The 26,709-nt window shown below is 58.5% G+C and overlaps 11 protein-coding genes across 11 annotated transcripts; 6 read left to right on the top strand and 5 right to left on the bottom strand.

Moving 5' to 3' along the window:
- Positions 1-3,086: 3,086 nt before the first annotated feature.
- On the bottom strand, positions 3,087-4,500 carry PPX1 (Exopolyphosphatase; the record flags this gene model as incomplete). Its single annotated transcript, XM_028620976.1, has 2 exons — positions 3,087-4,315; positions 4,359-4,500. The coding sequence occupies 2 exons, from the start codon at positions 4,498-4,500 to the stop codon at positions 3,087-3,089; spliced, it is 1,371 nt and encodes a 456-aa protein (XP_028471851.1).
- Positions 4,501-5,336: 836 nt separating this feature from the next.
- Positions 5,337-6,348, bottom strand: EHS24_005451 (uncharacterized protein; the record flags this gene model as incomplete). The annotated part of the gene is made up of 3 exons (XM_028620975.1): positions 5,337-5,457; positions 5,627-5,650; positions 5,699-6,348. 3 exons carry the CDS (start codon positions 6,346-6,348, stop codon positions 5,337-5,339), a joined length of 795 nt encoding a protein of 264 aa, XP_028471850.1.
- A 1,465-nt stretch (positions 6,349-7,813) lies between these two features.
- EHS24_005450 (uncharacterized protein) lies at positions 7,814-8,616 on the bottom strand (the record flags this gene model as incomplete). Its single annotated transcript, XM_028620974.1, has 3 exons — positions 7,814-7,843; positions 7,992-8,198; positions 8,341-8,616. The coding sequence occupies 3 exons, from the start codon at positions 8,614-8,616 to the stop codon at positions 7,814-7,816; spliced, it is 513 nt and encodes a 170-aa protein (XP_028471849.1).
- Positions 8,617-9,416: 800 nt separating this feature from the next.
- EHS24_005449 (uncharacterized protein) lies at positions 9,417-11,127 on the top strand (the record flags this gene model as incomplete). Its single annotated transcript, XM_028620973.1, has 7 exons — positions 9,417-9,459; positions 9,600-9,625; positions 9,667-9,813; positions 9,882-10,386; positions 10,424-10,451; positions 10,505-11,070; positions 11,123-11,127. 7 exons carry the CDS (start codon positions 9,417-9,419, stop codon positions 11,125-11,127), a joined length of 1,320 nt encoding a protein of 439 aa, XP_028471848.1.
- A 325-nt stretch (positions 11,128-11,452) lies between these two features.
- EHS24_005448 (uncharacterized protein) lies at positions 11,453-14,243 on the top strand (the record flags this gene model as incomplete). Its single annotated transcript, XM_028620972.1, has 13 exons — positions 11,453-12,001; positions 12,045-12,314; positions 12,352-12,428; positions 12,469-12,589; positions 12,627-12,705; positions 12,745-12,871; positions 12,919-13,421; positions 13,459-13,571; positions 13,608-13,854; positions 13,892-14,003; positions 14,051-14,071; positions 14,110-14,191; positions 14,238-14,243. The coding sequence occupies 13 exons, from the start codon at positions 11,453-11,455 to the stop codon at positions 14,241-14,243; spliced, it is 2,307 nt and encodes a 768-aa protein (XP_028471847.1).
- Positions 14,244-14,524: 281 nt separating this feature from the next.
- On the top strand, positions 14,525-16,864 carry EHS24_005447 (uncharacterized protein; the record flags this gene model as incomplete). The annotated part of the gene is made up of 4 exons (XM_028620971.1): positions 14,525-14,749; positions 14,903-16,310; positions 16,369-16,754; positions 16,796-16,864. The coding sequence occupies 4 exons, from the start codon at positions 14,525-14,527 to the stop codon at positions 16,862-16,864; spliced, it is 2,088 nt and encodes a 695-aa protein (XP_028471846.1).
- Positions 16,865-17,140: 276 nt separating this feature from the next.
- Positions 17,141-17,713, bottom strand: EHS24_005446 (uncharacterized protein; the record flags this gene model as incomplete). The annotated part of the gene is made up of 1 exon (XM_028620970.1): positions 17,141-17,713. The coding sequence occupies one exon, from the start codon at positions 17,711-17,713 to the stop codon at positions 17,141-17,143; it is 573 nt and encodes a 190-aa protein (XP_028471845.1).
- Positions 17,714-18,561: 848 nt separating this feature from the next.
- CHK1 (Chk1 protein kinase) lies at positions 18,562-20,426 on the top strand (the record flags this gene model as incomplete). The annotated part of the gene is made up of 9 exons (XM_028620969.1): positions 18,562-18,650; positions 18,794-19,062; positions 19,101-19,165; positions 19,206-19,382; positions 19,427-19,619; positions 19,658-19,739; positions 19,779-19,901; positions 19,951-20,038; positions 20,085-20,426. 9 exons carry the CDS (start codon positions 18,562-18,564, stop codon positions 20,424-20,426), a joined length of 1,428 nt encoding a protein of 475 aa, XP_028471844.1.
- A 1,100-nt stretch (positions 20,427-21,526) lies between these two features.
- EHS24_005444 (uncharacterized protein) lies at positions 21,527-22,228 on the bottom strand (the record flags this gene model as incomplete). Its single annotated transcript, XM_028620968.1, has 5 exons — positions 21,527-21,613; positions 21,663-21,732; positions 21,774-21,884; positions 21,929-21,986; positions 22,039-22,228. 5 exons carry the CDS (start codon positions 22,226-22,228, stop codon positions 21,527-21,529), a joined length of 516 nt encoding a protein of 171 aa, XP_028471843.1.
- Positions 22,229-24,084: 1,856 nt separating this feature from the next.
- Positions 24,085-24,715, top strand: EHS24_005443 (uncharacterized protein; the record flags this gene model as incomplete). The annotated part of the gene is made up of 5 exons (XM_028620967.1): positions 24,085-24,100; positions 24,144-24,288; positions 24,349-24,389; positions 24,443-24,566; positions 24,616-24,715. 5 exons carry the CDS (start codon positions 24,085-24,087, stop codon positions 24,713-24,715), a joined length of 426 nt encoding a protein of 141 aa, XP_028471842.1.
- A 511-nt stretch (positions 24,716-25,226) lies between these two features.
- Positions 25,227-26,686, top strand: GRE2_4 (methylglyoxal reductase (NADPH-dependent) gre2; the record flags this gene model as incomplete). Its single annotated transcript, XM_028620966.1, has 9 exons — positions 25,227-25,288; positions 25,330-25,471; positions 25,545-25,779; positions 25,826-25,897; positions 25,940-26,028; positions 26,066-26,123; positions 26,193-26,279; positions 26,333-26,430; positions 26,495-26,686. 9 exons carry the CDS (start codon positions 25,227-25,229, stop codon positions 26,684-26,686), a joined length of 1,035 nt encoding a protein of 344 aa, XP_028471841.1.
- Positions 26,687-26,709: the final 23 nt, after the last annotated feature.

The following is a 26,709-nucleotide window of genomic DNA, read 5'->3' as shown; positions in this document are numbered from 1 at the left end:
CCAGGAGAGAGAGAGCAAGGGGAGATCGCAAGGGAGGCTTTCGGCCGGGCAATGCGAGCGAGGTCTGGCGCTCTGGTGCCTTGTCCACGCGGGTACTCGCATGGGGGCAGCTGGGAGGCGACTGGCGACAGGACAGGCGGCCACACGAGCACAAATTCACAAAGGAAACAGCGACGCGCTGCCCTAGAGGTAACAGCGTCGTGCACATTGTTTCACGCATTTCAATGATGACCACATTCTGAATATCCCGAGCAATCTACATGCGCTCGCAAGAGTTGCAGGCAGTGAGCGATACAAACATAATCATACGTCTTCTTTCCACTGATGATCTGCGTACGCTTTTGGCCCTCCCACGGAGGTGTACGGTGTCCTGCGGGTCACAGCAGGCATATGCAGAGGTTGCACTGGATGCAAAGCTGGCCGCTGGGAGCGAGTCTGACGGTCCGACGACTTGAAAAAACGAGGACGCACTCGCATTCGAATTGGCGATCCCGTGAGCGTTGGTTGGCCCCCAGTTTGCGGCATCACCCGACGGGTGCCTCGACCGGTGGCTCTCTCCCCCTTTTTCACTGTTCACTTGCCGTTGCCCACCTTTTGCAGCGCTTGGCGGCGCTCTGGCGCGCTGGAGGCGTCTCTACAGCAGCGCTGTGCATGAAGCGGTCGCTACCCAAGTTGGAAAAGCGTCGTGTACGCGTTTTACGTGCATTTCAAGGATGCGAATATCCAATTCACCGAGCATTACTTCTTCTTCTACAATGCATTCATACCCCTCCAACCCACCACGGGACTCTCAACACCCCGGGTTGGAGGCTCATGAGCGACCTGTACCAAGCCCTTGCTGAGAAATGCCCTTTTGGCAGCGCACAGTGTGTGCAGTGGCAGTTCTGGTATGCATAACGTGGATGCATAACACAGGCGGCCTGTCTGATGTCGGGCGTCGAAAAGGACGCAAGACCAAGTGCCATCAAGAGGCCAAGAAGGTTCCATTCCGATCTTCTGAGCTGTCAAAACTTGAATGCCTCCATGAGCGCTTTCGCAGGGCGCTGATCAAGACTTGCGGCGACACACCTGTCGGCAAAGGGCCGCAATGAGCTGGGATGGGTGCATCGGTCCTCGACCAAAACATGAGAGAGCGAAACAGTGTCCATTCGTGTCCTCACGCACGGCCTGCTCCCTTGCCGTCTTCCAGTGGGGCTTCCAGTGCGCCAGTGCTCAGCGGCGTCACGCACTGCCCTCACGTCAATCGACTTTCGGTGTAGTGCAGCGGTCAATGGCATCTGCCATGAGCGTCACCCAGGCCAGCGATGATGACCGAGTGGTGTTTGAGAGGGATGAGTGGAGTGGCCTTCCTCAATTGAGAACCAGCAGGATATGTTCTGAGCAGCCTCGCTGACACACCATCTTTTCTGGCACAGACCAGTATGGGCACCTAAAGCGTCCTAGGAATGGAGGCGGTGAAAACCACGAGCTACAATCCGCCTCATGTATCAATCTGTACGTACCACTCTTCAAGAACAGTCCACAGTCTTTGGGTCGCCGGTTTCACCAGCTGCATCGAGGCTCGAACCCACCAGGCTCTAGGCACCTGATAAGTGCCGTGCCCTGCGTACACTGACTGCTACGGGCTTCACGTGAAACATCGGCGCAACTAGTTCGTGCAGCAGTGTATAGCAGTGTATCCCACCTAACACACGCCGTTGCGCCTATTACAGCAGCCAGTGATCAGTGTGGCAGGGTTGAGGGGCCATGGACTCCCTCGATGGCCTCACAGCAGAGGTCATAGACTCCCTTTTGGAGTGCGCCCACGGTGTGTGAATGCCATTGCCCCTCGAGGCAGATCGAGGACAGCCCATAGCCCACCGATCCGCACAGCAATGATGACACACCCGTCTGGTTTGAACGCCTATTAGCGATGATAATTGATGCGGGGGGGGGGTCTGAGCACAAGTCGGGTGGTTGACAACGGACAGGCCCTTTTTCCCGCAGGTACGGTTGTGTCTGCCGTACTGCCGTAGCCGTAGCCGCTGGCCTGCCCTCAAGCTGCACACAGTACACGGCCTCGCAAGACCTGGGGCGACGAGTCAGCCTAGCGCAACGGTTGCCATGCCCAAGACCCAAGCTGTGACGATTGAAACATATAGGCAACAACTTTCAAGTCGAGTGCGAAAAGCATGAGAAAAGCACATGGTTAATAAGAATCTGAGCTGGCGTCTTGGCCAGCCAGCAACCTCTCGTCGTACCTTTTGGGTGCACCCGGCCGTCAGTTGGCTCCAGATTCGGTACCACGGCAGCGCGCACAGTGTGGTTGACGTTCAAGGAGTTGGCGTGACGCTGACGAGTAGGTGCAGACATGCTGCGCAAAAGTCGGTGAGACTTGTCGACGAAACGAAACGACAACGTGGACCGTTCTGAGGATTCTGTCAACTGTCCTTCTACTGTCCATGTCACCCAGCTTCTTTCTACATCATCCCAATGGTCAATGGCCAATGGCCTGCTGACGGGTCGCTTTCTCGCTTTCTGCCTTGCGGACCATGGGCATATCTGCTGGCAGCGACGGCGGGACTACGTTTGTGTGCCACCGGCCCACCTGGGCACCCGGGTGGCCTCTTCGTCAGGTACCATTCGAGCCACGCCTCTTCTTTTAAATCGTCGTGCGCCGCGCCGTCTGCGGGTGGGCAGCACGCATCTGGCCGCGAGTAGGCACAAAGCCCACGGCGAGACAACGCGCAACAGCCGCACTCTGGCGCTCACAGTTGCCATAGCGCAACGGTATGCTGCATGCATGCGTGGATGCAGCGTTGCAGGACAGCGTGGAAGAGAGAAAACAGGGCCAAAACGCGATGAGGTTCAAATGTTTCCTATTACTTGAGCGCGCAAGCGCATGAAAACCAAAGAGTGTAATTGTCTGAGCGAGCACAACCCGTATCCCCTCTCTTCCTTGCCCCGCCATTCTTTTCTGCATGCGTAACATGTATCACGTAGCGCGTAGCTTGCATATATGCATACCCTGGTGTCACCCCTCTACACCACCCAACGCCCTGTACCACCACGCTCCCCAACACACATGGCCACATCCCCGGTTCCATCTAGTTCATGCCACTGACAATGTCGTGCATGGCGGGCGCGACCTGTTTCCTGGTGGCATGGTGGTTTCCTTGGTTCCAGATCTTTGCGACACGGCCCGACGACAGCGAGTCGAGGTACTCTCCCGCCTGGGCCGCGAGCTCGCCCTTTGGCGTGTCCACGCCCTTTCCTGTGCCCCAGTCCTCGAGGGCGAACAGGTCGTGCTGGGCGAGCAGGCCGGACCCGAGCTTGTGGAGGATGGACGAGGCGTTGGCGTTGTTGTTAATGTTGAGTCCCGGGCGGACGACGAGCAGCAATTCGCGCCTGCCCTTGTGCTTTGTCTCGCTCTTGAAGGTCGTGAGGACGCCCTCAATGTCAATGCCGCGCTCGGCCATGAACTTGTCCACGTTGGCCATGTAGCTCTTCCAGCCCTCGGGCTCGGCCTTGAGCTGCTTGGCCATGCTCAGGGGGACCGTGGACAGGCCAACGTCGAGCTTGGGGATGGCGCTCGAGTTGGTCGTCCACTCGTACTGCTTGTAGTCGCGGAGGAGCAGGTCGTCCGTCGACATACCCGTCACGTCATACTTGACAGCCACGAGCTCCTCGCTGTAGTTGCTCAGCGGGGCAGGGACGTCGTCGCCGCCAGTGGCGGAGAGAGTCACGATACCGGGGTCGGCGGTGGCCAGGGTCGAGAGCGGGTAGAGGAACGACGCCGACTCATAGTCGACGTCCATGGCCTTGCCGCCCTTCTTGAGACCCTGGGTGTCGATGAGAATGGACGAGAGAAGCAGCGTGGCGAGCTCGGGAGGCACAGGCGAGCCGGCGGCACCGGCACCGCCCGACAGCGACGCCTTCCACTGGGGCATGAAGAATTTGGTCACGAGCGACGAGCACGAGCCCGTCGGCGTCTTGATGAGACGCGATGTCGCCTGCGGGTGGACACCCTCGTCCTCGTGGTGGTCAATGATGGCGTCCACAGTGTTGGGGTAGTTGCCAAAGACCGGGAGGAGCCTGTTGTGGTCGACAAGGTCAAAGCGGACACCGGCCGGCGCGAGCTTGTCGGTCGACACGGGGAGGCCCTCCGGGTGGAGGAGGGTGCCTGCGGGAATGTATGCGTTCTTGAGAGCAAGCTCGTTCTCGGGACGGAGACCCATGTTCTTGAACGGCGTCAGGACCAGGGGAACCGTACGGGTACCATTGAGGGTGGACGCGAGGAAGGCAAAGGCGACAGACGACGAGATAGTGTCGAGGTCTGCCAGGTCAGCGCTCACCCCACGCACGATTGTAAAACCTACCACCAGCTTCGTTTCCCGTCACAAGGTGCCATCCGGCACCCTTGCCGGCCTTGAGGTCGGCGACAAAGGCCTCGTTCTGGCTGTCGAGAAAGTCAGCGAGACGGCCGCGCTGGATCGAGCCGGCAGCGGTGGTAGCAGCCATGGTGGTAATGTTGGCTGATAAGGGGAGTGGGGAACAGGCGAGGGCGCTGTGCAATGTCGACGAGATGCGGTGTAGCGGCAATGGAAGGCAGACACGCATAGAACTCCCTGTGTGGGAGGCGACGAGGGAGGTGATGAGCAAGGCAAGTGGGAGGGCGAGGAGTGCGAGACAGCACGCGGCGTGACGAGCTCGGAGGTGGAAGCGGCGGCGGCGTGGGGTGGGTTGGGTGGAAGTGGGAGAGGGAGACGAGGACCGGAGAAAGGTGTATCGTTGTGTGGACATGCACAAGGTTGCGAGCCTGGGTTCTGGATTTTAGACGCTGCTAGAAGCAGAGAAAGAAGTGGTCTCTGAGAGCAAGGAGTCCAGAGCACATGAGCACACCTCTCGTCGTTAACAACAACCGCCGGCCGTTCGAAACGAAGGAACGTGGGCGGGATCAAATGATGTCACGAAGATAGATTCATATCAACAGAGCCGTTGGAAAGATAAACGAAGTGGAAAGCAGAGAACGGAAGGCACTAGAAGGAACGGGGCAGCCTCTAGGATGAAAGCGTATGGTGTTGCACATGAAAGGTGTCGAAGGCGAAAGCTGTGGAGTTGTATTGTGATGTTTATGCGTGGTGGTTATAAGGCTGGGAGGGAAGGAAGGAGCCACGCTTTGGCGTGACATGACGTCCTTGGGTGGTGTTGGAGGGACCTGCGCCACGGTGTCAGAGCCATGATGTGCCCGACCGACACAGTATCGTACACGAGGTAGAACCCACATTGCAGAAGGATGTGTTGGGAACGATGTACACTCTCGGCGTGCTTGGAATGAAAGCCGCCGATCGGGACACTTAGAAGAGACCAAGGGTCACGGCAGGGTGGTAGGTGGCGAATGGTTCCCTCTTGGGGTCCGTCTCACGAATAGCCTTCCAGATCGTGGCAGAGCCAGTCTCTGGGAGGCCAACATACGTCCTGGACACTAGTCAGCGACCATCTCGGGTGCTGTGGATGCCGAATGGGGACAAGGAGCGCACCCTCAGAGGATCCCGGCACTCAGTAGAGGCGCGGGTTGAGGTAGGCCCATGGGGGCAACGACTCGTTGAAGGTTGAATACGAGGAGGCATATGGAGAGTTGACGTACGTGGACTGCCATCCTGGAGGGGCCCTGCTGACCAAGTCAGCCGGTGCTTTGGGGGGTCCATGGGTCATGTACTGAAGAGCCCAAGCGTTACTTGGGTAGCCGCCGCCGCCACCGGCGTGGATCTGGAGCATGGCCGGGACGGTGTACGAGCCAAGGCCAAAGCTGGCGGGTGCGCCGTAGCCGCCGAGCATACCAAACATGTTGTCGTAGAGGGCCTGGGTTGCCTTGCCAGCGTCGTCGTCCTTGGCCTTCTTGAGCTTCCTGGCACGCTTGACAATAGGGCCAACGCGCTGAACCACGACCGGTGCGTGGCTCAGGCTCTCCTGGCATGCCACCAGAGCATCGAACAGCTCGATCAAGATCGAGTCGGGCATTTCGGCAATGACGTGAATAGCGGCACTGGCGGTGGGGTGGTCGTACTTGAGCTTGCGCTCAAAGACCTTGACCATGGCCTCGACATTCTTTTTGCTGGCATTGGCAATGTCGACAAGGACGGCGATGTCGTCGGGCCCGGCCATCAGGCTTCCGGCATGGACTTCGCACGCCTGCTCTGTCATCCAGCTGGCAGCATCGGCACGTTCACTGTCGCTTGAGGCTCGGTAGTACTTGGTGTGGGCACTCGCAAAGGCGAGGTGTTCATACTGGCGCTGGCGGGCAGTGACCATTGGGCTCTGCCAGGCGCCATATGCGGCGGGGTGAGGCATGAGGTAGTGTTGAGGCATGGTGGAGATGAAATGTCAAGTGAATGGGTTGAAGGATGGGGGAAAAGACGAGGTGAGCGTGATCTTGAGCCTTGATATAGCATTGTGCTGAGCAGCGCTGGCGCGCGCGCGCGCGAGTCAGTGGCGACTGTGCGTGAGGTTGGGTGACGGGGGTGACGGCCGCAGAGCGTAAAGAGGTGACTTATCTCTGTCACCTGCGGATCCGGGGGCGAGAGGAGAGGGATCCGGGGGCGAGTCGACGAGGACGAGGACGAGGACGAGGACAGACCCAGGCCCCCCCGTGCGGCGACTGGAACGCCGCAAAGATGGACAGGAGCAAGAATCGATTGTCCTTCTTGTCGTCGCACCCACCCCCAAACACCATTCCGTCAGGGAGAGCAACGGCAGACAGTGTGTGCAGTGATGTGTTGATGCAGGAGGGCACTGGGCCAGTTGTTTGGCCTGGGGTCTGGGCTGAGGGAGAACAACAACAGAGAGCGTGAGACGAGAGGCAAAGGGGGGGGGTGGTTGATCTGGGGTGCGAAGGTCGAGAGAGACAGAGATAGAGTGGGGGAACAACAAAGTGTCTGCGCGTTCGGATCCGAGTGGCCACCATCAACACGGAGGCGTCACAGGACTGCTTGTATGATGGGAGCTCGAGCGCGGGCTGTGGGAGATCTGGGCTGCATGGGCTGGAGCGCTCACCCCCTTGATCATCAATCGTCGCTGACTGGACTGCGGGTGTGTCGTCTGGCGCGTCTGGACGTTCATGGGTGGATGGGTGGGTGGTGGAATGTGGAATGTTGCAAACCGCGTCACTCTCTGGGACTCTTTACTCACTCTGACTCACCTGGAACCCGGTGTGGCCGCAGCAGGAGTAGGCACTGCGTACAGCAAACGCCGCACACCCAGCACTCGGCCGTCGGATCGCCCAGCCACGAGATCGCGCGAGAAGCCCCACCTAACACGCTGCACGCCGCACGCGCACAGCCGCACGATGGCGGCGCCGGCGGGGTGGCCGGGGTGGTCGTGTCCGCCACGACGATCGCGGCGTGTGGCCGGTGTCCTAAACCTGTCTCCCACCCTCCTTACTTGTGCCCATGGCGTGGCATGGGTGGACGCATGTACGCATGGACGGACGTAGAGAAGCATCTTTGTCCTTGGCGTTACGGGCACGAAGCGCACGGTCAGCGCCAATGGCGCTCCCATCCAAGGGTGCCTCGTTAGCAGTGTAAGAATGGTGCCTCCCACCCCCCTGTGGCCTGTGGCCTCTGTCCGTACAGGTCGTGTCCTCGGCGGGGTCTGTAGCCACTCTGTACATGTCCCATGTCCACCGGCCATGCTGGCCAACTGTTGTCGCCGTCTCGCCACATACAATAGCCCATTTCGCCACGCCTGCCGTATCGCAGAGACGCCACCGTCCTTCAGACCCAAAACGAGGGCCAAGCGACCCATCACTCTGTCATACTCTCAGACTCGCCGGGCTTTAGGGCTTATTGTTCGTGATCTCATCCACCTGTGGGCGGGGCAATTAGCCTTTGCCATCTCGTAACGCCTCTGATGGCCGCTGTCCGCCGCGCCTCGTCATTCACCCCCACTCCGCCCCGCTTCTCTCTCTCTCACTTCTCAGTTCTTGTCTCGGACTCTCGGACTCTCGGACTCACCATCGCTTCGGGCTTGATGTCCTCGCCCTTGGTAAGGGACTGGAAGAGGTGGACCCAGACTCCGGCGCCCAGTCCGATACCGGCACCGCCCGACACGAGGAGAACCATCGGGGCACGGTGGAGGAAGATTGCTGGCGAGAGCAGGCCGCCCACGGCGGCGCCAATGATTGAATAGTCGTCCGTACGCACTTGACCCGCGTTGTGCTTCTGTTCACCGAGTTAGCAAGGGGCGACGACACGAAGAGAGCGTGACACGTCTCGTGAGACAGACTCGCTCTCGGGCTCTCGACTCGAACAAAGCCGACAGCGTGCTGTGGTCCGGGGACCATCGTGTCCCAATCCGACTCACAAGGCGGACGACTCGGTCGACGAGCTTCTCCTCGGGCTCATTCCTGAGATAGCCAGCGCCAATACCATAACCGACAATGCCGCCAATGACCGTGCTGTTGGTGGACGTCTTCATGAGGCCGCGGACGGTCAGGGGCCTGTGGCGGGCGAGGCAGGCGACCAGGTAGAGCGGGGGCACGATCATACCCATTGTCTGGGCAATCTTGAGGGAGACATGGAGGTTGACCTGGACGGCAGGCGACAGGCTTGCAAACGCGGGGTTGGCGGAGGTGGACATGGTGTTGGATGGAGAGGGACGGGGGAGGGATGTGTGTTTGTTTGCTGACGATGCTGGGCGACCGTATTGGCCGTCGGCAGCGTTATATGGAGGCTGGCAGCTGGCGGCCGTCGTGGGAGAAGAGGGAGATGCCGGTTTGCGTGCGTGTGGGCGGTGTGTGACGTCAGTCGATCGGCAGAGACAGACACCCAATTGCGGCCTCGTGTAATCCAACACATTACAACAGGGAACCGCCAAGCAACCGCCGACAATTATAAATATAAAGTAATCAAATGGGGTTCCGCTAATACCCTTTTCTAATGCAGACCCCCGTTACCGCCCCTCTGCTCTTAGCGCTGCAACTAGTGGTTCTATAGTCGGCTGTGGATGCGAATGACTGCATGACCCGTTGGTGCGCGCGCGCCTCTCGCCATTGACGCGTCCGTTTGCTGACCATGCGGGGGCCGTCAGACGTTTTGGAGAGGCCGGAGTAGTTTGACGGGGGTGTAACGGAGATCGGAGAACCCCACGAGCCAAGACATGAAACGCGGCCTTTGCTGCGAGCGTCAAGTTGCTTCCGGCATCCACCACCCAACACACACACACCGGTCGCCTTCCCCGCACAAACGCACACACACGAGGGGCCGCCGCCGCCGCCGCCGCCGCCGCTTCCTCGCTCGTCGTCGACAACAACTCGTCTCCCAGCTCACACCCCCTTCCCATCCTCTCCAGGCCACAACCCCCCACTCGCTAAACGGGAGGACATCCCTGCGCCATTCCTCCATCGGAATGCCCACACACCCCCGAGTGGCAACAATACTATGACAGACAACGACTATGAGGACATTGTCGACTATGGACTGGGTGAGTGCTCGCTCGAACAAACTCTCCCGTGTGCTTTGGGTGTATGTGTGCTCGTGTAGACAGACATCTGCACCGCCAGCACAGTCCCCACAGTCTACACCCACCCGTGTGAAAGCTAAAGCTCACCCCGCAACCCCCAGATGACCCTTCTCTAGACCACCAAATGGTACAGTTCAACGCCCATTGTCTGTTGTTGACGTATAGCAGGAGAGCGTCAGCGGCATGAAGCCCACCGATGACGACGACGCGGATGATGTCCAGATCCCGACTGTCCTCGCACAGCTGCCAACGGACAATGAACTCCAGCTCGCTCAACGTGTCCTGGACCTGGAGCGCGAGCGCGACGCCTTTGCTGTAGGTTCTCTGCTCATCACCACCAACAATCACGACACAAACACCCCAAAGCTAAAACAAACTCTCAGGCCCAGGTCAAGGAGCTGCAGGCGCGATACCCAGCCCACAGCACCACCATAGCCGCTCCATCCACCGAAGACGAACCCCCTACCATCCATGTCCCCCACGAACTCGTGCCCGTGTTTGCCGTTTTGCGGCAACACATCCACGAGCTCACGCGTGAGAACGCGGCGCTGCGGTACACACTGCTGGGCACCAGTGCGAGGCCAGACATTGCGACCTCGTCAAGGGTCACACTCGATGCAGTCGTCTCGCCGGCTTCCAGCATGGCCACCACGCCGCTCCCCACAGAGTCACCGCCCATCGGTATCGAGGTCACGCCCCCGACAGATTCGGCGGCCCAGCTTCCCAACCCGCCACCGGTGCCGCGCCCCGGTCCCATCGAGCCGGACGTCGATCTCGCAGCCGTCGTCGCACGCGTAAAGACCCTCATGCTGGAGAACGACGAGCTTGGCGATATGGTCGCCGAGGCCGGACGCGCTGACGGCGAGGAATGGGCAAAGACGCTTGACGGTGAGCTAGAAAACCCAGCAGACAAGCTAACATTCAGATTCCAAGGCCATCATCGCATCGTTAGAGTGCGTATCTTGTTCCCTCCGTCGTCCCTCTACCTTGCTAACGAACTGTACAGCTCTGATTTATCGCACAACCTCACTGTCATCGAGTCGCTCCGTGCAGAGCTGGACGCATACAAGAGCCGCCCAAGCCCTCTTGACAGCTCCCGAGCCAGCGTGCCGCCTGCCGCGTCTGCACCCCAGCTTGAGCGCCAACAACGCGACAGGGAGAGGGGCGGTGGTGGCGACAGAGACAGGCCTGCTCCCGACAGGGGCGGCGACAGAGGTGGTGGCGGGAGGGACCGCAACGACCGCCGTCGCAACGGTGGTGGGGGTGGAGGCGGCCCGCCAGACGACCGCGACCGTGAACGCGACCGCGACCGCGACCGTGACCGATACCGCCCAGAACGACCCCGCGATCCCACGCGCGAGCGGGACAACCGCCAGTCCAAGTGGGGCAACGACACCAGGCGGGACAAGGATGAGCGCGACCGCAGCGGCGGTGGGGGCGGCGGCGGCGGCAGGCGCGACGAGAAGCCCAGTGCTGGTCCCGGGGGCGGCGGTGGGGGCGGAGGTCTCTCCATTCTTGGAAGGGCGACTGCGGAAAACGGATCGTCGAGGAGGGCGGAGGATGACAGGGCAAGTAAGCGGCGCCGCTGAGCGGCACGAGGAGGGGAGATCACAGTAGGATGGAGAGTAGAGAACACTACGTACACTGCAGTCATTTTGCATGCATGTTGTCAACATTGTTGCTTTGTTGCTTTCTCGTTTGCTGTGGCAAGTTGCAAGTGGCTACGATCGCTACATTGCAGCGTGCAGCGTGGGGCTGCCGTACTGCCGTCGCGTTGTGATGGAATGCGGGGGTTGCGGGGCCTTTTGGCCACCGAGGTGACTGGACTTTTCCCCGGCGGCTTGCGTCCATCCTGACATCCTGTCGTGACATCACCTTCTTCCTTCTATCCGTGCTGCCGACCTCCGTTGACCATGGCCCCACCGCCAATCCCACCACGCCCAACACCATAACCATGGGACCCAAGAACAAGCCCAAGACATCGAGCGCCAGCTCGTTTAGTCTCTTGAGTTTCTTCCAGCGCAACAACAACAACAACGCCCCGGGCGCCTCCACTTTCAACAGCAACAATGTCCCATTGTCACCATCCTCGTCTTCCACCAGTCACGCTCTTACCTCAACGTCGTCTCCCAGGAGGAGCACATGGAAGGGAAAAGACAAGGCCAAGGATGGAGGTTCGTTGGACGACCCAGTGGTGATTAGCGACGATGACGACGACGGCGCTCCGAGGAAGCGGAGGAAGGTGAACGGACACGAGGAGGGTTCGAGCTCAACACGCGTCAACGGTCCTAGCTCCAAGACACAAAGGCGAGACTCACAAGACAACGGTTATGGCCACCTCGGCTCTGATTCGGACGAGGAGATCCAAGCTCTCGATACCATACCTTCCCCCGTCCACCAAGCCAAGGGCGAGCCAGCCGGGGGCGATGGTGAGGACGAGGTGGGCGACTCGCTGGCGGTGTGTCTGGTATGCAACGCTTCACTGCGTGGTATGTCCTCGATGGTGCGTGGTTTTAATTGTGATGGGCATCATGCTAACCACCCAGGCGGTACAAGAGCACGTCAATGCGTGTCTCGACTCGGACGCAGGCTCGTCTCGAACCACGCCTCGACCTCCGGCACCACCACGACCCATAACGTCCATCACGCATTCCCTCTCTCGACCTTCCAGTCCGCCGCCACCGACTGGGGGCGCTCCCAATGCGTTCTCGGTCCTCATGAACGGCCACAAGGAGAAGGAGATGTGGAAGGACGCTGAGAGCACCGAGAAGCGCGATGGAAGGCGGAACGGGCCACGCAAGGCGCCGTTCTACAAGGTGAGCTAAGAAGTTCGTGTCGATCAGCTGACATCAGATACTTACCGGTATGCCCATTGCGGTCGACGCGTTCTGTTACGGCGCGATTCCAAAGGTCACGGCCTACTTCCTCACGTACGTCAACAACGGTCAAGTGCCCTCTAACTGATTGCAGTCACGCACATTCGGACCACTACACCAGCATGAACAAGGGCTGGAGACATGGGCCCATTTACTGTTCCCATACCACGGCAAACCTGATTATCCACATGTTGGGAGTAGACCCGCAATGGGTGGTGAGTTTGACATCTTACACTCAAGCTGACACTCCAGCATGGTCTACCCGACGACGAGCCATGTGTCATTCCGGATACGGGTGGCGTCAGTGTCACTCTGCTTGAAGCTAATCACTGTGGGTGCTTAGAAGGCTTTGACCGGCTGACCCACTCAGGCCCTGGCTCTTCCTTGTTTCTCTTTGAAGGCCCCCAGACCGTGAACGCAGGAGACTCTTCGTTCAAGAGCCCATTCGTGGGGAGTAACAGGGTGTTCCGGTATCTGCACTGCGGTGACTTTCGAGCGTAAGTGATGCCCTCCGCTTCTTGTACATCACCTGCTGACATGACAGATGCCCGAAACACGTCCTCCATCCTGCGGTTGCCCGAGAACGAGTCGACACCGTGTACCTTGACACCACCTACCTTAACCCGCAATACTGTTTCCCGCCGCAACCGCTGGTCATCGAGGCGTGCGCCGCACTGGCCAGACGAGCCGCGCTCGGCGCCGACTTGCCTACGGAGGTCAAGCCCGAGGACGAGGACGCAGACATGGTGGACAATCCCAACGACGCAGAGGATATCAAGCCGGACATTGATGAGCTGGGGGAGGTGGTGATGCCGCTGCGTACAACCGATGACGTCAAGCCAGATATCAAACCCGACATCAAACCAGACTTTACGCCTCACCCAGCCGAGGTGGCCTTTGCGGCCCAAGAACGGTCTGCGCAGATGATGGAAGGGTGGCTGGTCAAGAAGGAATCGAGCGAGGAGGGTCAAGAGGATGTCAAACCGACCGGACGGACGGTCGTTCTCATTGGCACGTACTCGATTGGCAAGGAGAGGATTGTAAAGGGTAAGTCTTGGAGGTGACTCTTGATACTCACACGTAGGCGTCGCTCGTGCCCTCGGCTCTCGTATCTACTGCGACCCTCGGAAACGTGCTATCCTCATGTGCCAAGATGACAAGGAACTACATGAGATGTTGGATGATGATCCTATGAACGTGAGTTGCTCTTGCGCGAACGCCAGCTTATCCCAGTGCCAAGTCCACCTGGTCTCGCTCAACAACATTTCGCTGGAACGCCTGCAGCCGTACCTCGAGGCGCTCAAGCCCCACTTTGACCGTGTACTGGCCTTCCGTCCAACAGGATGGACATATCGTCCTCCAGCAGGTACCAATACCTTGCCCGACGTCAACTTTGTCATCCGCCGTGACCAGGGCCGCGGCTTCAGTGATATCTCACTGAAGCCTATCCGCGGCAGCTCGAGGCAGTTTATGATGTTCGGTAGGTTTCTTTGTCTGGCACCGTCTGACCTACACAGGTGTTCCATATTCGGAGCATTCGAGCTTCTTCGAGCTCACATGCTTTGCTCTGTCTGTGCCAGGTACCGACGTCAAGATCATTGCCACGGTCAATGTACACACCGAGCAGAGGTAAGCTAAACGTTGTGCTCGTGTAACCAGCAGCTGACAACCACCAGCCGCATGAAGATGCGCAAATGGTACGGCTCTTGTTTTGTTCTTTGAAAGCTGACAACAGGTTTGAAAAGTGGGCCGCGGAAAAGTCCAAACGCAAGGAGCGTGGAGAGCCTGCTATTGTGGAATACCGTGACGAGACCTACGTGAGAGCCTTGTTCTCGCGCGGTGGCTGAAACTGACTGGCCACAGTGGTAGCTGTACAACGTATTGTACTTGTGACATGCCTCATGTATTGTACTATGTGTCCAGTATGTTTGATGTTTGTTTTCCATTGGAAGGCCATTGTTGTGGCTTGTGTAGATCAGTGAGTGATCCGTGACGCGTGGGAGAGCCTTGGTTTCCGGTTTCACCGTTTTGCCACCTAAAAGTCAATTTGATCCCGTCTATGACTCACTGAATCTCTGCCTGGCGCTTGGTGTGGAGATATCCCATCTCATCTCCACCCACACACACTGACCCGTACCACTGCTGCCAACATGCTAGCCAACGTAGGCATAGGCATCTTCAAGCGTCGCAACTCGTCGGCACAGGACAATGCCCGCTCGCCTCCTCCACCACCGCCATCGCCGCCTCGCCGCCGCCCCATGCCCTACGAGACTCCAATTCCCGGAGGCCGGTGCGCCTTTCTCGAGCTGCCAGAGGAGGTTCTGCAGCTCGTGTTCGATGAGCTCGACTTGCCTAGTCTTACTCGCTGTTACAGGGTGCGTCACTCCTCCGCTTACCGGGACGCACGCTAACCACATGTATCACTCGCTCCATTCACTCGTTTGACCCGCCAATCGACGTATCTCCTGCACGCGTGCTCCACGCTGAATCTTCCATCTCAACGCCCATGTCCTGGCCAAAACAAACAGCTCTGCAAAGCCGTCAACGGCTACATGACCGAATCGGCAGCCACGAGCCTGCACCACACGCTCATGGCCAACTCGTTCCGTCTCAACCCGCTGGCGACGTGGGCGCGGCCCGACATGCCCAACCAAATGCCCCAGACGTCGGCCAGCATGCTGGCGACGTTGCGCGAGCGCCTGACACGCCTGCGGAACATTGCGCCCGTGTCGACGTCGAGCACCACCCTGCGTGAGCCCGAGGGCAGTCTGTACGAGTACCTCGAAGGTGTCTTGCTCCGCAGTAGGCACTCGAATCCCGCCGTTGCCCGGCCACGATACACAAACGAGATGGCCGTGTACGACATGCGCAAAGGTGGAGACTGGGAGGACGTGGTTGACGATGACGGCGGGAGTGACAGCGGAGGAGCCAAGGGCGGACCCTCCTCACCTGACGAGGAAGAGGAGATCGTCGACGAGGACGTCGTCAACGACACGCGCCGCACCTTTGCGTCAAAGTTTACAATCATGGAAATGGCTGTGGACCCTGGGCAGGACCTCCTCGTCCTTGTCGAGTTGCGCACGCGGGCCCGCCAGGGCCGCAGGGCAGTGCACACCATGCACTTTCACCTGCTCTCTCTCGAGACCTTTGGGCCGCACCCGTTGGCGCGCGAGGAGGTTATCGACTGGCCGTTTGAGATGAGTTCGCGTGAAATCAGCCTCGATTTCCAGATTTGCGACGACGCATTCTTTGTGCTTAGCAAGAAAAGGGTCGGCGGCGAAGCTATCCGTGACGCCCTCATTGGTTGGCAGTGGACGACTGGTCGTCTTACAGCTGTGCTCCCCGCTCCCTCTGGTACGGTGACGTTCCAGTCGTTTGTGCTCTTGAGCCCGTCATCGCTTGTTGTGCCGACTGTGATTGCGCACCTCAACCCGGACCTCGATGTGTTGGACGAGATCCAGAACCCGACCGACCTGTCGTTTACGTACCACCTCCATCTGTTTGCCTTCCCTCCCTTCAGCGGCGACGCGTACACTACCGACCCCCCACCGCCTGTCCCACTGACACACGTGGCGACAATCGACTTGCCTCCCTTCTTCACCAACCTGCTGGACAACGAACCCCCGGCACATGTCGGAGCGCGTACGGACCCTCCTCCGCGCGCCCACTTCCCAACCCACCCGGCCATTGCGCCTCCTCCCTTCCAGCCCGACCCGGAGAGCGGCATCGCCATTTTTGAATTCTACTTTCAGACAATGCGCCAGGAGCCTGACCCGCACTATGTGCTGTTCATGCACAAGACGGCGCTCCTACGATACATGCCCGCCCCGACGTCACCGCTCCTCACCAAGGAATTTTCGCGCCCGGCGCCAGTGATTCCATGGGACAAGATTTCGCCGGACACTCGCCTCTTTGGCCCCGAGCTTGATTCGCCAGGTATGTGTTGACTGACCGACCACGTTTGGTGCTGTGTAACTGACAAACCACCGTTCAGACTGGGTCTGCTACGTGTACCAGAACCGCTACGTCACCACCGAGGACATTGTCGACCTCGAGCGCATGGACGAGGAAGGCAACGTGCCTATCACAGGAACCATGCTGCTCGTTTACGACTTTGACACCCTCCACGTACGACAGGAAAAGCTTGCGCGTCTTCACCGCCTCCAGGATGCCAACCCGGGCATGGAGATTACCGACGAGATGCTCGAGGGCGAGGTCGATGGCATCGAGCTCCACCTGGCCGAGGAGGTGCACGAAAAAGTGGCCCCGCTCACCAGGGAAATTACCACGGGAGCCAACGTCCCATACCTCCTCGCCAGACGGCCGATGCCGCATGGCTCGGTCCCGCTCATTGACAGCGAGCGCATCCTGACGGTCGATGTGAGTTGTGTTAAATCGTTTCCCGGCATGGCTGACCCCAGGAGCGCAACATCCGCGAGGACAGCAACGGAAACCGCACGTTTGGCGAGATTCGTGTCATGCAGTTTTAGAGTCGGTAGCGCTACATACATGTATTTATTAAAAATATTTTGTTCCACGCTGAAACAGAAGCGTGGCTTTTTAAAGTAGTTGTTGTGGCGGGTCGCAGAGGCCTTTTTTCCCATGAGTAAGGTCGCGCAAGCGACGTTCCAAGCGGTGGCTGAGCGGGTGGCGGTGTTGGAACGCTTCGCTTGAGCACCTCACCTCCCGTGTCGCGGACGCTGGGGAGAGGGGGGTGACGTTTTTCGGTCGTCGTTGTTGTTTCAGAATAAATATAAAACCCATGTCTAATCGATGATCTTGCCCATGCGTATATGCTCGATGGGGGGGCCGTCGCCGGTCGGCCCGTATTTAATGAACACGCGTGGGTCGAGGATGCGCATTCCCAGACGCTCGTAGAAACCTATTTGGTCGAGACGGGCGTCGAAATGGAAGAGGATCCTGCCGGCGTCGAGCGAGGCCAGGTCGGCGAGAGCGCGTTCGATCAGGCGACGGCCAATACGCTGACCTTGCAGTTGCTGGAGCACGGCAAATTTGTGCAGCTGCACCTGCTGCCGGATCGGTCCCCTGGCCTTGATGTCGTTTGGGAGGGCGCCGAGATATTCCTCAAACACGACGGTGAGGCAGCCGACGGGTTGTGGGTCGAGGGCGCCGGGAGAGTAGTCGTTGGGCACGTCGTGAAGACCGAAATTTGCCGGGGGTACAGGGAGAAAGGCGCCTAGATGAGCCGTAGTGGGTTCGTGATCGTATGGGAGGAGCTGAGCCGCTAGTGGGATCGACGGCCAGAGTACCGTGTGCCGCAAAAGGGACGTCGAAGTGGCTGGGATCGGCCGGATCACCACCTGGGTGCGGGGTGGCATTGCTTTGGTGTGTGTATGTAGAGTAGGAGCTGTGGGTGGATGTTGGGGGAAGGAATGGGGTCCACAAAAGGAGCGGTGTCTGTGGAGCACAAGCATGGGGTATATATGTATGTGTTGCTGTGGTCGAAGGGGAGTGCGCGGATGTGGTGCCACTGGCAGCGGCCGAAGCGTGATGTACGTGCTGGAGATATATCTAGAAGCTCATGGGGAGGGTGTGGTCGGCACCCACCGCTGGCCCAGGCCCTGGGCACCACCAACGACCAGCAGCGACGGTGGTAAGAAAAGCGGGGCGGCATGTGCCACTTACTCTGATACGGCCGGATTGACGGAGATGGGGTGGCTACCGCAGTCACATGCCTAGCACTTGTCACAACCCGTCACCCAAAAGAGGTCGGTGCCTCCTCACTGCATCGACGTACGTACTCTGCCGTCGAACCGTACCGAACGACCTCAAACCTTCCAGGATCGATTGGGCTCTGGGGGAATCCATTACGGGAACGTCCTTTCCTTTCGGGTCCATGTCGTCCGGCCTCTCGACGTAATCCAACGCGGATTGCCTTGATGAAACCACGGCCGACACCCCGCTCCAAGCCCCCGCAATACTCGTTTAGCGTCCCCAGTAGTGTGTAGAGCAGTTGGGAACCATGGTGCATGGTGTAAACCCACTCTGCCGTGCCCGATGACAGGCGCGGACGACGGTATGCTGGACTACGGCCGATATACATGACGTGTGCAGTCCCATTTTTGATTCCGCCGCCGCCGCTTCGCGTCTGACGCGTTTCAACGCTGTCAAAAACAAAACAATCACCTCGTCACCACTACCACAACCACGACTCTCGCTTGCCGCCATGGACGTCGACGAGCCAACAGGCCTCGTGTACCCGCGTATCCATGGGTACCGTATCGGAGAGGAGATTGGCGGAGGCGGCTTCTCAAAGTGAGTGCACAGTGCTGTGGCCTATTGGACGCGTGTCGTTGTTGCTGGCCAGCCAGGTTGTCTTGGCCTCTTCCCACCACCCGCCGGTGGAGACTGCCGCAGGCACATGACACCCCGGGCTTGCGCTAACATTTTCTCTCTAGAGTCTTCCGGGCCATCGACGACGACCATGGTCGCGTCGCAGCATGCAAGGTCGTCAACATTTACATCTCAGCGTCCTTGGGGTACGGCACGCCTAACGTAAAGGAACTGCAGAAAGAGGTCCAGGTCCACAAGAGCTTGCGCAACCCGTACATTCTCGACTTTCTCCACTCGGAGCACCTGGACCAGTCCAAGGAGGCAGAGGGTATCGTCCCGGGACTGTACATCCTTCTCGAACTGGCCGTTGGTGGCGACCTGTTTGATAAGATTGGTGGGTGCCTTCGCGGTTGTGGTAATCTGACCCAGCAGCGCCCGACGTCGGTGTTCCCGAAGACCTGGCCAAGTTTTACTTTGCCCAGCTCGTCTCCGGCGTGGTATGTTCTGCTCCTTCATGAGAGTCCGCTGACCTGCCAGGAGTTCATCCACAGCAAGGGCATCGCCCACCGCGACATCAAGCCCGAAAACCTCCTCTTGGCCGCGAACGGCAACCTCAAGATTACCGACTTTGGCCTCTGCGCCGTGTTCCGCTACAAGGGAAAGGAGCGTCTCCTGAGTGGTCGCTGTGGAAGTCTTCCCTATGTCGCACCAGAAGTGAGCTGAACAACAACCGGGGAAGCGCAAGCTGACATACCCAGCTTTCGTCGCCAGGAGGATACGCCGCCGAGCCGGTGGATATCTGGGGCATGGGCGTTGTCCTCTTCACCATGCTCGTCGGAAACACACCATGGGACGAGCCGGTTGCCGAGACAAGTGTAGAGTTCAGGACGTACGCCGCCGGTGAGGTGTGGGAGTTCCAGCCGTGGAGCCGAATCCGTGGACAGTCCAGGGGTGAGCTTGCGATCGATGACCCCTCAAGCTGACGCCAGACCTCATGTGCCGCATGCTCGACATCAATCCCTCAACACGGCTCACCATCTCGGGTCTCTTGACGCACCCGTGGTGCATGACGTGGGTGGTGTTGACTGAGGCTGTTGCTGACCCTACCAGGCCTTCGCAGCTCAGTCGCGAGCAGATCCCAGAGGCGCTCACCCAGGGTATGCGTGCGAGTGGTATGATGGCCGTTGCAGACCCGACTTTCAAGGACCCGAACGCCGCCGCGTATGCTGCTTCGTGAGTGGTCTGTTCGCCAACGCTTGTCATTCAAGCTAACATGTATCAGACGTAGCCAGCGTGTCTTTGGCGAAAGCCAGTGGAACACTCAGTGGAACCAGCAGGAGTCGCAGTTTATGCGTGCTACTGGTAACTTGGTGAGTTTTGGCTACCCAAATCCCCTTAAGACTAGCTAACGGTCAGACGCAAGGAGGAGACTACGACAACAATACGACGCGTTTCTGGCTCGCTCTCGACGCCCAGGACTCGTTCGCTCTCCTGCACGAATTCCTCTGCAGTGAGCTCGGCGAGGAGAACGTCCAGGCCAACTCGACGCACACGGCTCTCCGCGTGCGCAAGGCCGCCGGCCAAAAGTCCGTCAGCGGTGCCTTTGTCTTGCGTACCAGCGACACACACGCGGCCTCTGGGCAAACTCTGGTCTCGATGCGTCGTGAAAAGGGCTCGATCCTGCACTGGCGCTCATTCTGGTGGAACACTGTCCGCCATGTCGAGCTGGAACAGTACGTTGTCAAGGGTGACGCGTAGCGCGGACCAAAACGCATCACCAGCATGTGAAGGTGAAGAAACAGATCAGCGAGGATCAAGTGTCAGAATTTATTGTTGTAAGCCAGGTCTAGCCCATGTCTTAGATGGATGCAGAACATTGTCACCACACTGAGGGTCGTCGTGTCCCCCCTACCGATTGATTCTGTAGGACTATTCCATGCTCATACGGGAGTCGATGGCTGACAACCGAGCTGACCCCCAAACGTCCCGTGGCTAATGGTGACCGGAACAATCACTCACGATCACTCTGAAACCACAGCCCTTTAACCCATCGTGGTCCTTTGGCAGGCCCCGGAACCCATATGCAAATGCATACATAAGTTGGCAGTAGATGGCTTTCTCATTTCCTCGTCCTCACAAGACTTTCTCTTGTCTAACCTTCCCCCTCGCAAGTTGTGGCCCCTCTGCCAAGTCAAGTCCAAAGCGGCCTCAGCGAAACCGATCTGTGAGTCTTTGACCCACTCTGCCCCGTTAGACATGACACACCCCCACCCGAGAAGGCGCCTTGCACCTCCTCCAGTCGCGCGTGGTGTTGTATAAACAACAGTACGCACTAGATACACGTAAACCATTTGTGTGTACAATACGCCCCCCTTTAATTTTTCAGTTTAAAGGATATGGGCCTTTCGCACGGCGATGGAGCAAGTCTCCATCTCCCCTCCAACTATACCCGCTTCCAGTATACCCCACCTTCCAGTATACCCCTGGACGCCGTCCAGTATACCCCGCATCCAATATACCCACCATCCAATATACCCCCCATCCCCTACCATGTGTATACGACGACTTTCAACCCAATATCAACTCCCCCCTGCATTTACTTCGTCTGACGGTTCAGATTTCACTCTTGCGCGCGCGACGGCTATCGTGGGCAGGGCGACAACAGATATCATAAAGGCACCGACAAGAGAGTGTCCTGAGTCTTGACGCTGCGGATGTATGAATTAAGTTCAGTTCAGTTCAGTCCAGTGGGTCCAGGCCATCAGTTGGCAGCCTGGGAGCCGTCAATCAGTGTGGTGCCAGTTATATGTGGTACCCATCTAACATGATCCGTAATCTAAGTAAGTACGCGTCGCAGCCTAAAGCTTGGCCTTGACAATAGCACCACGCCATGTCTTGACGTGGACGCCCGACGCGAAGCGCACGCCCGTGTCCCAGTCGGCGAGCTGAAGCGTCAGTCAGCTGAGAAGACGGACAAAACTCAGCTGCACTTACCACTACGCGGATGTTGGCCATGCTGGTAGTCATGTGCTCGACAATGCACGTCAGGCGCAACTTGCGGCCACTGTAATGGTTAGCTGCAACGTGTTTAAACAAGTAGCTTACCATGGAGCAGGGTTGAGGTACTGCATGTCAAGGGTCACCGAGACGCCCGAGAGCATGGGGGGCGCCCAGAATGACTCAGTAGCGAGGAGGGACATGGAAGCCGACGATACGCTGGGATAGGGAATGAGCACAGTTCAGTCATGAGGTACACTCACGAGTCTACCAGACAGGCCGAGCACGCGCCATGGAGGTTCTGCATCGGGTTGCACATGTCTGACATCAGCCTCAAGCACTGTAGCTTTTTAGAAAGTGAACTGAGACCCACCCTCAGTGACCACCACCGAGTACACCGTGTGCCATCCCTGCGGAGGGATAGTGCGTCCGCCCTTGGCATTGATTTCGGGCACGGGGTCCATCTCGACGGGCTTGATAGTGTGGTGCATGTGCGATCCCCACGGGATGTGGTCGAGGAAACCCATGGCCATGTCGGCAGCGTCTTCAGTGAACGGGATCATGGTGGACGTCGAGGCAGCAGTTGGGGTCTGGGAAGGCATAGGCAAGATGAGTGGTGGGGCGGTACAGTTGCTGTGGAGTGGGGGAGAGCAAGCAAAGATGAAAGCAAGGTGTGGATATAAAAGTGCAGCAATGGACGTTGTGCCGGCCGTCACCGGCCGGCGTAGATATCATCGTTCACGGCGGGGCGGGAATCGCATTGCCGGACTCGGAGTGCGGGGCGATACCCGACATCAAAAGCTTAGGCATGCGGTTAGCTTTCACGCAAGGAAGGCGCGCAAAGAGTTTATTAATGGTTAGCCATCTGTTTTCAAATTGATTTTCTAAAGCTCTACTAATACCACTCTTGGGCACGGTCATACATCTCCGTGTCGTATGCCATCTGACAACGAACATACAGAGGCCCAGACCGAGAGCGACAGAGGCGGTACACGCAAGTGACGTGCTGAAAAAGGTCCTTGAGACAGGCGTCGGATGTGAATGGGTTGCAGCTGGTGATGCACACTAGCCCACGGCCCTGATGAGTGGGTGAGTGATCTGCTGGCTGGCGAGAGGTAGTCCGTCCTACCACTTTGACACTGCGCATGGACTGGGGCATGTATGCTGTTATTGTGGGTGGTAGTCTCTAATTCCACAACCTACCGCCTTACAAGTGAGCCATATACCGTGGTTCTCGGAGAGTGGCTGTGCGTGAAATGGTTTTAAAAAACGCCCAAAATACAGAAACCTCCTCTGGCAGCCACACTATTACCCCAACACGGTACCCCAACACGCTCCGCTCCATTCCACCGGCTGTGTCGGTCCAATACCTCCCTATGGGGTCTAGGATACACCGAGACTCTTGTTGAAGGCCCTAGAGACGTTCACGCCAACTAGTCAGTGTTCATACCACTTTGGGCAAACTAAAAGCCATCTCCTTCTCACTTGGGGAAGTGGGCGAAGTACCGAGACCGGATCATCTTCCTGCTCGCATTTTAGGTGTCGGTCAACCCGGATGTGTCGGGCACACTGTATGTACATGTGACCGGCTGTGTCGGGTAGCAGAACATCTGCAAGGACGCTGTTGAGGCGAGATTTATGTGCTGGAAACGATCGGGGCGATGGTTCGACCATGTTGTAGACCTCCGATCCTCCCTCAGACGTCTATCGCTCTGTGGCGAAAGGTTTATGATTTCACTGTATCCAAGACATCCGGCGCCACACGGATGTGTCGGACAGCCAGACAGAATGCGTGGAGTCGGCTGTGTCGCTTTAACCATGAATATTTCCTGAATTTGAGTCGGGGCGTGTGCGGATTATTATGGAGCTGTTCCTGCGCCAACGCTTGCTGTGGCCCAATCGATTGAGCGACTGAGCGACGTTGGAACAGCGTCACATTCGCGGGCTGGCGTCTGTCAGAGCACTTCCCTGTATGCGAGGGTTGCACCTTGTACAGGACATCCACAACAGCAGTCGCGGTGACAAGGATGTATCACGTGGCACTGACACGTATGTTCCCACTCGGGAGGGAACACACGAGGCGCCGTCACCGGCTTCTGGCACGAACATACATTGCTCACCACCGCGTCCCAAGCGTGCATACGCAGCTGTTCGTGGTAGATCTCTCATTATATCTTCAGTGAAGACTCGGGGCCGATAACGGTGACGAAGTGCACCCACGAGGATGACGGCGCTGGTGATGTGCAAGGGGGAAGTGAAGCAACCGCATATGTGATCCGCCGCGGATGGTTGACGGTGGTCCAGTCAACCACCTTTCCCCAGTCCCCATATAGAAACAAGCATTGTCACAGGACGACCAACTCCCATTCCCCACCTCCCACAACACTTCCCACCGACCCATCGACCGCTCACAACAACCATGGCCCCCCAGACAAGTTCGTATGCATGCACCCTAGCCCACACTGACATGTGTCGCAGTCAAGGTCGCCTTCAACGGTCTCACCTGGGAGGAGAACCCCATCAAGGTCTCCCAGACGCTCCCTGTCAAGCACACCATTGCGACCATGGAACGCAAGTTTGACACCAAGGACATGAATGGCTTCGCGATCGGCTCCTATGTCATGTGAGCACTCATGTTGAGCTGCCAGAACCAGTACCACAATTATCGCAACTGACGACCCAGGACGTACCACCCTGGCACGGAAGACAAGAAGTGCTCCTTTGGTGAGATCAGTTGCCTCGCTGGTGGCAGAACCCCCCCCGTAACTGACCCACAGTCGGCATGCAGGTCTTTGACGGCACCCTGCTCGGCAAGAAGGGATCGTTCACTTGCAACGCGAGCGGCATCTACGAGTGCGGTACGGTAGACACCAAGTGGACCATTGACCCGGACGCCTCCACGTGAGCTTTAGGTTTTACTCTGGGGGGGGGCTCCACAGCTGACCTGCAGTGGCGAGCTCAAGGGCCTCACCGGCACGGGCTGGTACAAGGTCTCTGGCCACAACCCTGGCCAAGAGGTCCCCGGCGAGCTGACGGTTGAGATGCCTTGAGCCGGTCTGTCGCTGCTGGAAGGCCTCATCGGCCAGGACTGCTGAGCGGTGTGGAAAGACTCGGAAACGTGTAATTTTTGTGGTCGTGTGTCGTTTCAACGTATGTATGCACCAGACGGGAATGCCGGTGCGTATTGGAGCCGTCCCGATGGTACTGACACCGGAGTCCCGGAGTTGCACAGTGCGCAGCTAGATAACAACGTTGCATGTGTTATGCAACGATTAAACGAGACCAGAGAGCACCCAACAGGCGTCACCAACCGCGGGCCGAGAGGGACGTTTGCTGCAGCGATGACGCAACGGTCACGTGACGGGCGGCGAGCAGACCCCCGTTCCTCCACCCCCCGGACGTGTCGGCGCCTGGGTGGAGGAAGGTGGAGGCGGCTGTGGAGGGCTGGTCTCGGAGGTGGTGTGGGTGGAGGCCGTGGAGGTGATGAATGGCCCCTCCCCTCTTCTTTAAAGTTGCACCTCTTGATTGTCTCGCTCAGCCCAAACACCTTACACCAACACCATGCCTGCTGTCCCTCCCGGATCCCTCGTCCTCCTCACCGGCGCGTCCGGCTTCATCGCAACGTAGGTGGAAGGCAATATGACGTCGCTAACCGACTCCACAGCCACACCGTCCAGGCATTCTTGGACGCGGGATACCCCGTCCGCGGCACAGTCCGCTCCAAGGACAAGGGCGAGTACCTCGCCAACCTCTTCAAGGGGAGCAAGGTCCCCTTTGAGTATATCATCGTCGAGGACATTGGCAAGGTATGTTTGTTTGTGGCGCCGCCCCCATTTTTGAGTATTCCCCAAGTGTCACTGACCATGTCTCTCTGAACAGTCCGGAGCGTTTGACGAGGCGGTCAAGGATGTCGTCGGTGTCGCGCACACTGCCTCGCCGTTCCACTTCAAGGCCACCAACCCCGAGGAGCTCATCCGCCCCGCCGTGGACGGAACCGTCGGCGTGCTCAAGAGCATCCAGAAGCACAACCCCAATGTCAAGCGTGTGGTGATCACCAGCTCGGTGGCCGCCATCCGTTCCGGCGCGCCCAGCCCTGCCGTCTACACTGAAAAGGGTAGGTGTTGGGCATAGTTGTAAATCACCTACCTAACCCTTGGCAGACTGGAACGAGCAGTCGACCGAAAACGTCAAGAAGCTCGGCAGCGCGGCGAACCCTTCGGACAAGTATCAAGGTGAATAGCGGTGACAGGATCAAAGTCAAGCTGACGCGGCAGCCTCGAAGACTCTGGCCGAGAAGGCATTCTGGAAGTTTATCGAGGACGAGAAGCCCTCGTTTGACGGTGCCACCATCCACCCTCCCCTCGTAGGTTTCCGGCTCTTGTGGTAACCTAACGCTCCAGACCATGGGTCCCGTCATCCAGCCTCTGGGCAGCATCGAGCAGATCAACACGTCGAACGGTACGTTCCAGCCCACCCCAGCTCTGCCCAACGACACTTCCCGCTAATGCTCTCTCTCTCTCTGTGCAGGTATTGTCCTCAGCTGGTTCCGTGACAACCACAAGCAAGACGAGATCCCCCCCTCGGCGCCGTTCAACTGGGTCGACGCTCGTGACGGTACGTTATCGCGCAGACCTCCCCGGAAAGTCCCTTGCTGACATAACAACCAGTCGCCCAAGCCCATGTCCGCGCCCTCGCTGTCCCCGAGGCGGGTGGCGAGCGCTTCATCACTAGCGCCGGTCCCGCCGGTCCCAACGACTACGTGCTGGTGAGTTTAACAATGCATCCTGCTGCCCCGCTCGTAAAAGCCCCCCCTTAACACTCCTCGTCAGGCCTTTGAGCGCTTCTTCCCCGACCGCACAACCTACCCCAAGGGCAACAAGGCCGAGGTTGCGACCTGGCACGCCAAGAGCGACCTTTTCGACGGCTCCAAGGCTGAGCGTGTGCTGGGCATCAAGTACCACCAGCTCGACGAGAGCGTCAAGGACACTATTGACAGCCTTGTCAAGAGGTACAACGTTTGAGCTGTTCTGTTGATATGTCATTG

The sequence above is a fragment of the Apiotrichum porosum genome (assembly GCF_003942205.1).
Source record: "Apiotrichum porosum strain DSM 27194 chromosome Unknown scaffold_22, whole genome shotgun sequence".
NCBI classification, from domain to species: Eukaryota; Fungi; Basidiomycota; class Tremellomycetes; order Trichosporonales; family Trichosporonaceae; genus Apiotrichum; species Apiotrichum porosum.
The sequence above is the reverse complement of the archived record's forward strand: the minus strand, read 5'-3'. Positions and strand labels throughout refer to the sequence as shown.